The sequence below is a fragment of the Mirounga angustirostris genome, unplaced genomic scaffold (assembly GCF_029215605.1).
Source record: "Mirounga angustirostris isolate CCGP_5_RB_7025 unplaced genomic scaffold, mMirAng1.0.hap1 SCAF_4, whole genome shotgun sequence".
Classification (NCBI taxonomy): Eukaryota; Metazoa; Chordata; class Mammalia; order Carnivora; family Phocidae; genus Mirounga; species Mirounga angustirostris.
Window position 1 is genome coordinate 177,884,502 of NW_026991712.1, and position 14,826 is coordinate 177,899,327.

At 55.6% G+C, this 14,826-nt stretch overlaps 1 protein-coding gene across 1 annotated transcript in view; it reads right to left on the reverse strand.

Moving 5' to 3' along the window:
* The window catches only part of PADI4 (peptidyl arginine deiminase 4), a 42,355-nt gene that overhangs the window by 1,814 nt on the left and 25,715 nt on the right, over positions 1-14,826 (reverse strand). Inside the window, exons 6-15 of the mRNA XM_064589853.1 lie at positions 13,784-13,906; positions 12,193-12,371; positions 11,944-12,047; positions 10,903-11,014; positions 9,599-9,706; positions 3,883-4,037; positions 2,684-2,825; positions 2,357-2,459; positions 1,431-1,498; positions 615-755 (exon numbers count right to left, since the gene is read on the reverse strand). Of these exons, the coding sequence (XP_064445923.1) occupies positions 615-755; positions 1,431-1,498; positions 2,357-2,459; positions 2,684-2,825; positions 3,883-4,037; positions 9,599-9,706; positions 10,903-11,014; positions 11,944-12,047; positions 12,193-12,371; positions 13,784-13,906 (1,235 nt within the window). The remainder of the gene's footprint in view (positions 1-614; positions 756-1,430; positions 1,499-2,356; positions 2,460-2,683; positions 2,826-3,882; positions 4,038-9,598; positions 9,707-10,902; positions 11,015-11,943; positions 12,048-12,192; positions 12,372-13,783; positions 13,907-14,826) is intronic.

Here is a 14,826-nt window from a genome sequence, read left to right on the forward strand (position 1 = left end):
GATGGCTTTGAGATGGTGCTTGGCGGGGAGGGGGGCGGTCACAGTTGAAAGTTCTCGACAAAGGCGGGCTCCCCGTCAAGTCCACCCTTCAGAGGAGAGAAGCCACCCAGCCTGGGCAGGGCTAGCCTCACGCCCTCGAAGCAGCCTTCCCGGACCACCCCGTCCGAAATGGTGCCCCACCTCGATCCCTTCCAAACGCGACCCCGCGTTTGGGGTTGGGACCCCGCTTCTTTGCAGGTGAACATGCCGGTGTTGGCTGCTTGTTCCGTCCGCCGCACACCCGCGGCACCCTACACAGGGAAGCCCTCAGGGGGCAGTGCCACGTGGTGAGGGCATGGGCTCTGCAGCCAGACCCCCGGCTGGGAACCCTAGCTCGAAATCCCATTTTACCAGCTATGTGCTCTTGCGCCAGAGACCTGACCTCTCTGTGCCTCATCTGCGAAGTGGGAGCGGGTGAGAGTCTCGGGTTCCCAGGGCGGCTGTGAGATGCCCAGAGCTGCCCTGTGAGCCACGCGGACCCCAAGCAGACAGCCAAGCCCCCCGGATCCGCGCCCAGCGTCCCTGACTTAAGGCCATTAGCAAAGGCGGGCCGACCCCAAAGACCACCTCCTCACCATGTTTGGAAAATAGGCTTTGGCCTTGAGGATCCCCGTGACATCCTCCTGGAGCTCGAAGAGCTGGGGGATGTCAATGATGTCCCGCTCGGTCAGGCCCAGCTCCCGCTTCAGCACCTCCCGGTTCCAGTTGATGCATTTCTGGGGTGGGGAGGTGGGGGGCGGTGGGCATGGCTGGGCCAACTCGGGCAGGGGTGGAGGGGGCCAATGAGAGGGTGGAGGGCCGGGGTTGGGGGGGGCCAATGAGAGGGTGGAGGGCTGGGGTGGGGGGGCCAATGAGAGGGTGGAGGGCCGGGGTGGGGGTGACAGGGCACAGCAGGGCCGCCGCGAGGAGGGGGTGGGGACCACAGTGGGGGAGGGCGGTCTGGGGCTGAGGCCTGGCCAAGGGAAGGACCAGGGACAGGGTCAGGAAGGCAGTGACGCACATCTCTTTTCCTTCCCTTCTTCCCTCGCTCTGCTCTGCTCAGTCCCTCTGTCTCTGGCTTCTGCCTGTGTGTCCCTGTCTTTCCGGCCACTCTGTGTCTCTCTAGCCCTTGGCCTCTCTCCTGCCGGTCGCTCTGTCTCTGAGAGTTTCACCTGTCTTGCTGTGGCTCCAGCTTTCTCGACTTCCTTCCTTTCTTTTCCACGCATCACTCACGTGTGTTCCCACAGTGGTGACTGAAGTCTGTCTGTCTGTCCCACACACATTTACCCAAATCCCAAAGCCATTCGCCACCAAGCCGACACGCAGCCGGTGGGAGGCTCTGCCTTGAGCCTCCAAGGGAAGGGAAGGCGGTGGGGTGGGTGGTTCAGTCTGCCCGGCACCCCGGCTAATACCTCCACGTATGAGTTATGTTCTCTCAGTTTCTTGTCTGACAGAATGTCCTTTATTTTCTGGTTTTTTTCTGTCATGGAGAAAAAAGAAAAAAGAATGCAGATGAATTCAGAGGTCGATTTCCCTCTTCCCAGTAGACACAGTGGGGACTCAGTTTTCCCATCTAGAAAATGGGTGCAGTTATAATTTCTAGCTCACAGGTTCGTTGTGAGCAACCAGGAGGCAGATGCCTTTAATAAAATATTTCATCAGTGTAAGTTCTCCTTAAAAGTGTTTCTCTCACTCCCTTAAATTATCTCCAAAGGCAAACAGAAGTCTAACCGTTGCCTGATATTAGATAAAAATTCTCAGCCATGGAGACTTACCAACCTCTGACCCAGCCCATGTCTGCGGACTTTAAGATTTCCTTCTGTGCTCCAGCCAGACGGGGAAATTTCATTCATTCATTCATTCATTCATTCGTTCGTTCGTTCAGCATTTGAGCCAGACTGAACTTTCTTCAGGTCCTCAAACACATTTCGCTTTCTCCTGTCTCTGTGCCTTTGCATTCACTGTTCCCTCTGTCTGAGATATCATTCTTCCCCTCAACCCACTGCCCCATTGGGCGAACTCCTGCTCATTCCTCCTGCTCCTGCTTGGTCTTTGCCTCCTCCAGGAAGCCTCCCTTGGACTCCTCCCAAATATTCCCAAAGCGCTTGTGCCATTGTTGTTTATTTGACTCACTTCCCCAGGACCGTGAGCCCCGACAGTGACAGCGGGGAGCTACTCTGCCCTGTTCACACAGCATCCCCAGTGCTCAGCACAATGCCTGGTGCACAGTAGGTGCTCAGAAGGTAGCCATTGCCCGAATACCCCCATCTGGTGATAGGAGACTACGTGAAGGCAGAGAAAGGACCCTGGATGGAAGAACAAGGCAGAGCCAACTTACTCTTAACGCCTTCAAATAGCACAGCCTTCCCATGGCCCTCCTTCAGCTGCTCCTCAAACAATCTGTAGCAGGACCTGGGGCTGGCCAGGAGCAGCCTGAAGCCCTAGAGGCAGAAACACTGGGGTCAGAGGTCAGCTTTGCCCCTGGGGCTCCCAGAAATGTGGGTGTGGACCCAGGCTGGCCAATCTCCTTCATGCCCCCTCCTGGGGTTGAGGGAAAGCTGGTCAGGCATATAAGGCCGGGCCTACCAAGCAGAGTGCTGAGCAATGCTTGGGAGCCCAGGGAGCAGGCGTGTGGCCTCCTTCAGGCAGCGCCCCCAGACTGCACCTTCTTGTGTGCTGGGACAAAGCTCAGGAACTCGTCCACGTGACCCACAAACAGCCAGTCGGAGTAGAGCGTCACTGGGGCCTGCACCTGTTGGGCACTGAGGAAGTCCTGCACGGCCTGGTGCATCTCCTGGCTCTCAGCACTGACAACACAGGATAAAGGAAGCGTTACGGGGAGCGAGGGGCAACAGGAGGGCCTCTAAAGGAATGGAGGCTTGGCAAAGGGGTCGAGGTTCTCCTTCAGCTACGGAAGGGATTCAGAAGCCTGGATACCTTTATTCTATCCTCGGACATTGGAGGAATTTACAATTTGCCATTCTAGTTTTTTTGGGGGGGAAACTGAGGCACCAAGTCAGTACAGTGAAAAAGACCAGAACTTAGCTTCAGAAAGCACTGCCCATTGACTCAGCCCAGATGCTGGTGTTGTGGGTAAACATGGGGCTTGCCCATATTATCCACAGAGATGTGGAGAGCCGGTCCAACCTGAGTGGGTAATCCCTTGTCGGATTGTAGCCTTGGGACATTCCTTCACCTCTATGGGCTTCAGTTTTCTCTTTGCCCTGGTCTCCAAGGGTCTTCCTGATCTAGCCCTTTGCTCTCTCTCACTCAGTCTGTTCCAGCCACTCTGGCCTTCTTGAACACACCCAGTTCAGACCTGCCACAGGGCCTTTGCACATGCTCTTTCATCTGCCAGGAACCCTCTGTCTCAGATCTCCCCACAGCCATGTCCTTATTGTCATCGGGCCTTAGCTCAAGAGCTGTCTTCTCAGCAAGGCCCTCCTTAGTCACCCTAACATTCCCATTCCTCCTCTGCCCCTCTCTTTTTTGTTTTCTTTGCTATTTGAAATTATCTTATTTGTTTACCTTTGTGTTCCCCCCACTAGGATAGCGGCAAGGCCTTGTCTGTCACACTCATGGCTGCCTTCCTTCCCAGCACCTGCCTAGCGCCTGGCACACAGTAGGTGCTCAGTAAATATTCACTGAAGGAAAAGGGTATAAATGGCTGAGCTGGAATTTGAGCTTGGGTCTACTGGGCTCCTAAGCTGTATTTGTCACTCTGCACTTGATTCCTCTCCAAGTCCCTAAAGTTTATTGAGGCCCTTGGGCTGGGAGCAAGTAGGGGAGGCTTCCATTGCGGCCTCTGCTTTTCCTTGGCATCCCTGGGTCTCCCCTTCCCCCTCCCGTCCCTGCCCTCCTCACCTGGGGTACCTGCTGCTCCCAATGAGGATCCTGCCCAGAGGGTATTTCTTCCTCCTGACCGTGACCGGGGGGCTCACTTCCAGGTTTCCAAAGGAGTCGAAGGTAGTAACCTCTCCTGTTTCAGGTCCTCGAGTCACATAGCCAAAATCTGGACCCTGAGATGGGAGAGACATGGGCCAAGTATTAAAGAACATGGCCCCTGCGTGGGGACAGGGTGGGGGCCAAGCCACAGGCAGGATTTGGTAGTGGTCCGAGCTGGTACAGAGCAGACGCTGATATGATCTGGGGGATGCCGAAGGAGCGCTGACTCAGGGGGTAAGAAAAGGGTTGAGCGCTTGCTGAGTGCGTCATGCATGCCCACTGCTTTGTAAACCTTAACTCAGGTGTAACAACGAATCTATAAAATATCATTTTTGTCCTCATTCTGCAGAGAAGAAGGATGGTCAGAGCAGTGGGTGGCTTCTTCGGCCCCACAGCCTGCTGGTGGAGGGATCTGAGCTGTCTCTCCAGCAAGCCCTCTAGGACCACACCGTGCTGCTTCCTGACTGGGCTGGAACTGGCTTCACCCAGTGGCTATGACATCCCCGCTTGGATCTTCGTGGGAAGAATGGGTGGGTGACACATCTCATCCCCTCTATGCATTTCCTATGGCTGCTGGAACACATCCAGTAGGGGCTTAAAACAACACACATGTATTCTCTTTTGGCTCTGGAGGTCAGAAGTCTGAAAGCAGTCTCACGGGGCTAACATCAGGGTGTGGGGGCGCTGGTTCCTTCAGGAGTCTCTGAGTCTGTTTCCTTGTTCTTTCAGCTCCTAGTGGCTGCGTGGCTGGTGGTCTCTTCTCTCGTCTTCAAGGTGTATTGCTATGTCCTGTGTTTCCACCATCACATGCCTTCTCCCACTCCGTCCTCCCTCTTCCAAGGAGCACCATGATGGTAGAGAGCCTGCCAGATAACTCAGGGGCACCTCCCCATCTCAGGGTCCCTGACTTAATCACATCTGCCAACTCCTTTTGCCATAAGAAAGCATCGGGTCCCAGGGATTAGCACAAGGCTGTGTTTGAGCACCACCATTTTGTCTACTGCACTAGCCCTAGCTTTCTACAAAAGGGAGGTCGTTCCCAACCCCTCTTCTCCCTTCCTCTCTAACACCCATGCCAGCCTGACTCCCATGCCCACTGTGCCCTGGAAACTTCATGACCACAAGCTGAGCCCAAAGGGCAGTGCCCTTCAGCACTGGGGGAGTCTGCTGGTCACACCCATGTCCTCTGCACACTCTCTGCGCTTGGCCTTCCTGACACTGCAGGCTCTTGGGTCCTGCCCCTCAGTCTCCTGTGCATGGGATGGGGTGCCCCCAGCCTTGTCCCTAGTCTTTTATTCTCTATAATTCTCTTCCTCCTGGTGCTGTCACCTAGTCTCACCGAACACCGACCATGTGCCGACAACCCCACATATCTATCTCCTGTCTGCACTTCCCCACCAGCCCCAGACGGGCATCCACCGCTCGCTTGACTTCCCACTCGGATGTCCACCAAATAGCTCACACTTGCCCCAAATGGAACTGCTGACCCCTCTACCCTCATCCCCTGTCCCTCCCACAGTCCTCCCCAGCTCAGGGAATGGTGGCCACTGCTCACAAATGTCAAAGCCTGCTGTCACCTTTGGCTTCCCTCGCTCTCATAGAGGTCAGGGAATCCTGTTGGCTCGGCCCTCAAAGCATGTCCAGAATGTGGCCACTTCCCGCACCCAACCCTGCTCCCCAGGTCTGCGCCCCCATCGCCTCTCACCAGTGACTGTGCCTGCCCCCACCTCCACACCGCCTGCCCCCGCCCCCCGTCGTCCATTCTCAACAAGGGGCCAGAGCTTCCCTTTTATAACACTCATCAGGTCATAATCCTCCACTATTTAAGACCCTGCAACAATCCCCATTTTCCCAGAGTTTAAACAAATAGCCTTGCAGTGGCCCACAGGACCTGCCCCCCACTCAGTCCCCATCACCTCTCTGACAGTCTCTCCTTCCACCCTTCCTTCATTTCCCCCTCCTCCAAATCAATACAGCTTTTATTGCATCTTTCAAATATCACAAATAGGTCTGAAAAATCATCCGGCATCTTGCTGTTTCTGTAGCTGGACAACGTATGATCTTACTCATCAGCCTGCTGAGCCGTTCCTTTTTCAGAAACATAGATACCTCCCCAGATTTTCTGATATCCTTATTTTTAACTCTTGTGGCTTGCTGAATCAAAGCAGCTGAGTTTGATACAAGTTCAATGTCATTTCCTTCAAGAATTAACTCATCTTGGGGCGCCTGGGTGGCTCAGACGGTTAAGCGTCTGCCTTCGGCTCAGGTCATGATCCCAGAGTCCTGGGATCGAGTCCCGCATCGGGCTCCCTGCTCCTTGGGAGCCTGCTTCTCCCTCTGCTTCTCTCTCTCTCTCTCTGTCTCTCATGAATAAATAAATAAAAAAATCTTTAAAAAAAAAAAAAAAAGAATTAACTCATCTTTCTGGGCTTGAGATACTGAACGAGCAACACCTGGCTTCATCTGAACCCTGCAGACACATTTTTCACCCAGGAAATTTTGGGTTTCAACAAAAGAACCATTCTCCTGAACAATGACGTTGATGGGGAAGTGAGTGTACCCAGACCTCATCTTGTAACGGAAACCCGGGGCCACGCCCTTGGCCACGTTCTGTACGAAACTCCAGATAGTACAGATAGGGCGAACGGCAGCCAGTTCGTTCCAGTGCCCATTTGTCCACTTAGAGCCTCTTCTTCCTTCCAAGGAGACTGACTTCTACACTGATGTGATTGAAGTCCCTCCGCAGGGCTCCCTAGAGCCCTTTGCAATAACAGCACATCCCTTCAGAGTGATGACATTTTCTGGAACGTCGACAGTCTGATCGCTGAGAATGGTGTTCCTTCTCAGTAGATGAGGCACAGAGATCCCACCCTTCCTCTTGCTAGCTCTGCTCCACCCCTTCTGGGCTCCTCACTCTTCACTGAACTTGCCAGGCTCGCTGCTGCTTCAGGGCCTTTGCACTGACTGTTTCTTCTGCCTAGAATACTCTTCACCCAGACATCCACACAGCCAACTCTTTCACCTCTTTGGAGTTTTTGCTCCAGTGTCCGCTTCTCAAAGAGGTCACCTCAAAAAGGTCAGGCCTACCCTGACCATCCTATTTAAATTTGCAATGTAATCCCCCCACCACTCTGGCACCTGGGAGCCCCTTGATTCTGTTTTTTTCTTCCTATAGCCCTGGATTCCACTCTCCAATATACAATATAATTTATTTATCCACTGTGCTTATTGTTTATGGTCTGTCTTTCTGGGCTAGAATGTCACCTCTGTGGGGGCGGGATCCTTGGCATTGCTCACCGACACATTCCAAGTGCCTGGAGCAAGGCTGGGCACAGAGAACGGGCTCAAAGAATAGTGGATGAATGAATGAAAAATCCATATAAGTCATTGCCTTGGCCGCTGCCACGAAAGCGGCTCAGTTCCACAGGCTGCAGGCTTGGATTTCTGAAGGCAAATGAAGGTGCCCCCCTTGCAGAAGTGGCCCCCCAGGAGTGGGAGGCGCAGGGGACGCTCCCACGTGCTACCTGATGCAGCTTCCGGCACAGACTTAGACACGTGTCACCCTGTTTGCTCTCCTCCAGTCTCTGTTCACCGAAGACCCAGAGTGTGCAAATCCATTCTTGAAAACTGCTGATCTCCCACTTCACTAACCGGAGAGCAAACCTTGGCTCAGCTCTTGCACTCATTCGTATCGAGCTGGCTTTAATAGCATTATTTTGTTTTAATTCTGTTTACCTTCACGGTTGCCTTCTATTTATGATAAGTACCGCTGGTTTTCCACTTAAAGGTGGTATAACGCTTACTGACATTGTCTTACAGGAAGAATACCCAGTGAGCGTCAAGCTGGGTGCTAAGCGACCTGTGAGCAGTGATGGGCACCACGGCCTCAGACCCTGCCCTGCTGGTGCTGACGGTCTAGCAGGGAAACAACAAAAGGGAAATAAGAAATCAGTGATTTATAACAGAACACTCCCGAAAAAACCAATGAGGTGCTGTAGCCGAGAATGCCAGGGGCTGAGGCGGGGTGTCCTTCAGCATCAGGGATGGTCTCACTGAGGAGAGCACTGCAGCGGAGACCTGAAGGCTGGGACAGTCAGCCATGTGAAGCGGGAAGGGCACTGGAGGCAGAGGGAACAGCATATGCAAAGGCTATGAGGTGAGGAGCAGTTGGGCACATTTGAAGAACAGGAAGGAGACCCGCGGGGTTGGAGCTGGGTGAGGGACAGGGAAAGTGGCCCATGATGATGACTTTGGAAAAGCCAATGGGGACGTTGTCTGGTGACAAGTTTGACTTTTAGCCCAATTCTCTTCCTGAGTGATGTGACTCAGAAAACCACAGCTGTGCTTGCCTATGAACACATCGCAGCCCCTCGTCCCAGGCTGGGTGTGGGAGAGGGGAGGACCCCTGTGCTGAGGCATCTGTCTGCCTGGCAGGACTCTGGAGATGTGGCTGGTGACATCAGAGAATCTGGCCTCTGTCACACTTGGCATGTGGAAAGGGGGACGGGCCACTGCGCAGAGCAGGGCTGCAACCAGTGGGAGGGACCACGGTCCCAGCAGGCCAGCGGGGGTCCTGAAACAGGATTACCCTGATTCCGGGCGGAGAGACACGGTGGACCCTACAAAATCTCTGCGTTGGCACCACTCAGCTCAGGAGAGTGAGCGAGACTTGGACAAGTTGCTGAGTTGAACTCAGATTTCCTTTCAAAGCCTCCTGTGTGGGCAGGGCCGCCTCCCTTTCCCTGGGGCGCAGGGTGCTCCCTGGAAAGCCTTTCTTCGGAGCAAACCTTGCACCCCACGCCCCACACTCTTTCCTCTGCACTTCCCCAGCGCCTGGACTCAGGGGCTCCCTGCGCCTGGGGTGCGCGCTTGGTGGCATGCTGGGCACAGAGCTCGCCGGGCCAGACCCACCTAGTTTCAGTGTCAGCTTCTCCTCCCCTTTCGTGTGACCTTGGAAAAGTGGCTGCCCCTCTCTGAGCCTCAGTTTCTTAATCTATAAAATGGGCCTAGTGATAGCATCTAGATTAAAGGTTGCTGGACAAATTAAATGAGTCAGTGCTTGTAAAGAATTTGGCATCGTGTCTGACACAGAATGCATGCTCAATAAATATAACTATTCCTAGGATTATAATTCTGTGCTGAGTTTACGCGAACCTGCCAGGCTAGTCCAGCATGATTCACCAACGTGTCACCCCCACCCCTGCCCCCAAACACATGCAGAGTCACATCTAGGCAATGACCACTCTGATCCCCAAACCCACCCCATATCCCAGATGGACCTGCCACAAAGCCCCCCCACCAAAGACAGAGCCTCCAGCCGGATATTGGGGAAGGTTCCAGTCCTGGTCCCACCCACACCTTGCAGCAAGAGCATCTTCAGTGGGACAAGGATGCCGCAGCCTGATCTGATGTCCTTGGTAGGGAACAGGCTGAGCTCATGGCTGGAAAGAGCTCCGGGAAAGGGAGAGCCAGATCTCATCTCAGTAATGACAGAAATACTGCAGCCCACCCGAGTGACTGCTGCCCCAGCAGGAAGCGCACCTACTACGGAGCCGGGGTGCTCAGCCGCGGGTGATGAGGAAGGAGGCCTCGAGCGGGGGGTATCTCAGCAGTCGCAGGCCCCACCAGCACCTACCAGCATGTATTTGACGGGGAAATCCTTCAGGCCCCTGTTCCTTGGAGAGTCAAAGACCACAGGCAGGGTCTTGTGCGGGGCTTGGATGTAGCCGATCTCCATCTCGTCCTGTGCAGAGCGAGGGGAAGGAGGGCTGATGGGCTTGCTGTCCAGGTCGTGACACCCAGCGCAGGGAGGGGGGCGTGGACCATTCACTCTCCCGCTGTGGTCAAGGGCAAATTCCTGTGCAGTGTTCGACCCCAGAGGAGGGACTCTGAGGAAGCAGAGCTTATTATTCTGTGTGTGCATAAATGGGCTCACCCCCACTCCTGGTGAGTGCTGGAGCTGGGTGCTGCGGTTGCTGGGGACTCGGTGAGTGAGCCTCAGGCCCTGTCCTCGGGGAGCTGGTCACCTAGAACCCAGAGTGAGGAGGTGATGGGCCGGGAAGGAGAGGCTCCTGATGGTGTTGTTACTGTCAGAGAAGGGGGGGCAGGTCAGACCCAGCTTCGCCAAAGGGGCAGAAGATTTTTGAAGGGGAAGCTTTCGAGCTGGGATTGTACAAGCGGGACCTGGGTGTTGGCGATGGGACCGGGGAGGACAGCGGAGAGAAGGAACAGCATGAGCAGAGGCACAGAGGTGCTGGGAGCAGGGCGAATGGCATGGAAGGGCAAAGAGCCCGAGAAAGCAAGCAAGTGGTGAGGAGGCTCACGAGGTCCAGTCGGCAGCCACTGCCCCATGCCGGGTGCTGGGTGCTGAGCTGAGTGAGACTCAGTTTCTGCTCTCAGGGAGCTCATGGCATGATGAGGGAGCCTGGCGCAGAAACAGAACAGTGATACAGGGTGGACAGCTGGCTTGCAAAAGGTGCGGGGCAGCCAGGTTGGGGGTGGGGGCCCTGGAAGCAGGCTGAGGGGGAGGAGGTGGGAACCATGGAAAGTGCTGGATGGAGCAGGGGTGTGGCCTGGTGTGGTGGCTGAGCCCAGGAGGGTTGGCTTGGAGGGAGGGCCACAGGAGGGACTGGTCGGGCGCCAACCCCTTGAGCTTTGCGTCATTTCTGGAGGTCACCTGAGAGTTTTCAGGCAGGGAGGTGGCTTTCATCTTGGTGACCATGGCAGGCAGGGAGGGGCTGGCCTTACACGTCGCTTTAATCACTTGCCTGAGCCCCCACATGCCCAGACCCTCAGAGGCTCCTCACTTCCTGCCCATCTGAGGAAGGGTGGCCAGCAGGCCTCTAGGCCCAGCCCCAGGAGCCTGGGGCCTCCAGTGTCCCCTGACCCTCAGGAAGATCCACCCGGTGTGTCTCACCCCTGCCCCACAGGGCCACATACCTGCATCCACCGGTCATCCTTGCTCTGCTCCTTGGAGGGGATGGTCAGCTTGCACTTGGCTTCCCTGGCCAGAGCTGTCACTGACTTCAGGAAGTCTGCATTTTCAAGCACCCTAGAAAGAGCAGAAAAGAAGCCCCTTAGTGCTCTGGATTCAGTGGACAGTGGCCTTGGCCAGGGACCCCTGCAGGGTCCCTAGGGGTGGAGCAAAAGCTCAGGCCTGGACGGAGTGGGGGAAGGGCAAGTGGCTGCTCAGGAGATGCTTGTGGCCTGGATGGAGATGCCCGGCTCATCCTGTCTCTCTGCCCTTAGCAAACATCTCACTGAACTCTTGCAACAACCCATGAGGGGACTAGCTGGTTGCCCTTCCATCCGGGAGAAGCCACAATGAAGAGGTCAACACTCAAGGTCATGCCATCTGGGGAGACAGCACCGGGATTTGAACCCAGGACTCGCTGGCTTTCAGCCTCCGTCCTGACCTCCAGGCAACCACCAGGTCACCCCTCACCCCTTCTGCCTGGAAGCAGCCACAAGAGAAGAGGGGAGGGTGTCCCTGAGACCCCAGCATACTCAACAGGTGCTCTCAGATGGCAAGGTGGATGCCAAGGCTCCCCAGAGCAGATTGTTAAAAGGCAGATGGGCCCCTTCCCCAGACCCCAGAACCCCCAGTTCTGAGGTTGGCCAGAAACATGCATTTGAAGTGGTTTCTGGTGCGGAAGGTCCACAGGCCACCCACTGAGCCCTGGCAGGCTGGCTCGTGGACTGAGGGTTTTCATCTGCCACGTCTAGCAAACGCTATGGGCCTTCAGGAGAGAAAGCCGCCCTCCGCCTGCATATTAGGGCAGGAGAGTGAGGACAAAACAATAGCAACAGGAATTTCCCTGCCTTTTTATTCCAAACTGGCCAGGAGCCCTCGGCATGTTGCAGTAGGGGTCATTTTTCCCCATTTACACAGCAGATATTTGAGGGGGTGCCCTGTGGCCAGAACCCAGGGCCCTTCCTGGTGCATCTATGCCCCACCCCCTGACACCCCAGGGCCCTCACCTGCACACGTACACCTCCTCCGGGGGCTGAGTGTTGGGGGTCATGATCCAGGGGGCCACACGGAAGACCACACTGTCTTGGAAAAGCAGGGTGGCAGGGAGCTCCTGTGAGGCATGGGTGAACCCAGGGCTGTCACGGCAGCCGGGGCCTGACACCTACCGCTTCCCGACTGGGCTCTGCACCCCGACCCTCGAGCTGGGCCGAGGCCCAGTAGCTCGGGTCTCCCCTTGGGCTGCCATCTTGGCCTACCGGGTTGGACGGGTCCAGCAGGGAGATGGTGAGGGAAATGAGCCCCGGGAAGTTGACGTCTGGGAAAGCGAGGCCCTCCACGTAGAAGTCCACGCTGTGCTGGCCGCCCGGGAGCTCCAGGGGGTGACTGGGCTGCTGTGGCCCCAGGACCGGCCTGTACCTGGAGACCTGTTTGCCCCCTAGTGGAGAGAAGGGGGCTCAGGTCTTCGTCTCCCCAGTGCTGTGATACCTTCCCAGGGCCACCACTCTCAGGATGACATGTCACAGCTAAATGAGCCCCCCGTAGGAGAAAGAAACTAAAGCGTCAGGTGGGACATCGCCCCCTGGCTGGGGGTCCAGGGATAGAGTGATGGGGTGGTGCCTGAGCCATTCCCAATCATATACATACAAGTCCAATACACATTATGGTTCATTCATTCATTCATTCATTCCTGAGCACCTGCTCTCAACTGACACCTGGGAAGACCAGGGAGGTAGTCACTGTCCCGGTCCCCACGGAGTACACAGCCTCCTGGGTGAGGGAGGAGGAGCAGAGACAGTCAAAATCACAATGGTAATGAGTGCTGTGATGGAGAGAACCCCGGAGGGCCAGGAAAGGCTTCCTGGAGGAGGTGATGCCTCAGCAGGGGCAAAGAGTTGGTTTGTCACTAAATCACTGTCAGTTCAATCACTTTGATCTAGAACGGAAGTAAGTCAGATCAAGTCGTGCCTCTGCACAAAGCCCTCAGATGGCTTCCCCCACGTCCATGCCGACATCCCCTTTCTTCTCCACCCTCATCCACCATCTTAATGCTGGTATCCTGCACTCCAGCCACACTGGCCTCCCCGCCTGCCTCCCTCAAGCCCACAGGCACGATTTCACCTCAGGGCCTTTGCACTTGAGGTTCCCTCCGCCTGGAATGCCATTCCCCTGGGTGTCTGCGTGGCTGTTCCCCACCGCCTTTTGCTCAAATGACACCTTATGGGGGCAGCTTTCCCCAACCCCTTCTCCTCACACCCCAGACTCTACCCCTCCTCCACACCCCCTTCCCTGTTTCATTCTTCTGCATAGCATTTAATGCCATCAGACACACTAGAGGTTTTACTTAATTATTTCATACATGGTCTCTCTCAACCCCCCAAGAGGAAAGTGACACGAGGGGCTTTGTTCTGTTCGTTGCTTGTGAGCTGCTGAGAAGTTAATGCTGTCTTTGATGAGCAGGGTGCTGGAGAACACACTATTACATAACACACACAGTCAGCTTGGATTCAACAACCTCTGTAAACAAGAGTCGTGTGTGTGTGTGTGTGTGTGTGTGTGTGTGTGGCAGAGAGGAAGAGACAAACACAGTCACAGCAGTCCTTGGGAGGGAGGCTATTTCCTCCGTGGTGCTCACCAGCACCAGACATCAGCTTCTTGTTTGTTGGCATTTCGTCTGTGTGCCCTTTCTAGAAGGGAGCGGCAGGATGTCCATCTTGCTCACTGCTCTATCCCTGGTTCTTAGAACGTGCTACAGAACTGGGGCTCAGGAATTATTTGCCGAAGGGGTATGCGAAGGGGCTGTGCTGGGGCGGGAAGGGGACCCCAAGGTGAGGGCCCAGGGCGACTCACGGCTGGCTCGAAACACCCTGACTTTGTCCATCTCCGATTTGGCCACGTGGAGGAGCAGCTGGTGCTTGGTGAAGTCCCTGGGAGTATTGGTGTACAGGGTCACCAGGGACATGTCCTGCAGGTCTGGAACGAGAAGACTCTCTCCTCTCTCACCACTCCCCTCAGACCCCCCCCCCCCCCGACCCTATCGCCTGGTTTTATTTTCGTCATGTTCTTATCAGGATTTAAATAATGATTTTCATTTCGGAATTAAAGCTAATTACGTTTTTGGCCCTCTCCCAAGAGAATGAGCTTAGGAGGCAAGCTCAGTGAAGCAGGGGCCATGACTGTCTTGTTTATTGCTCTGTCCCCAGCCCCTGGAGCCTAGAAGCATCTAGAAGCACCTAGAACAAGGACTGGTGCATGGCAGGTGGCTTGGTAACTATTTGTAGAATGATGAGTGGATGGGTTTCTCCCCTGGGCCTGAGTGGGAAGTGAACCAACCCGAATAATGGCCAACAAAGGCGGGGGAGAGCGAAGCTGGACGGTGGTCCCCACTGGGCATTAGTCCCCGGGTGAAGGGAATTGGAGGCGGTGGGTTCGAGCCCTGGATCTGTGGGAGCCTGGGAGCTTTTTCAGCTCTCCGTGCCTCTTCTTCCTTGTCAGTAAACAGAGCTAAAAGTAGTGCCCAGGCAGAGGGACAAGTGAGGGCATGTGTATGAAGTGCGTACTGAGCAGACGGCATCCTGGGCGCACCCACGAAGGGTACTGGCTATTTTGATTATTACTCTGGGCCGCGCACCGCACAGAGGCTGCCCCATGGCATCAGGCAGAGGCAACTGCATGCAACTTCAAAATGCATCCATTTCTATGCTGTCCTAGCAACTCCCTGGGAAGGCCCGAGCTGCTGCCGTGGCTGGCCAACCTCCCGCCCCCAGCGCCCTCTTCCATCCCAGCCACACCTCAGAGGGGTGCCATCAGAGACCCTGCACCCACCACCATCCTTGTGCCCCCAAACCCACCGCGGTGTCGGGATGCCTGGGTCCAAATCCTGAGCCCGTGAC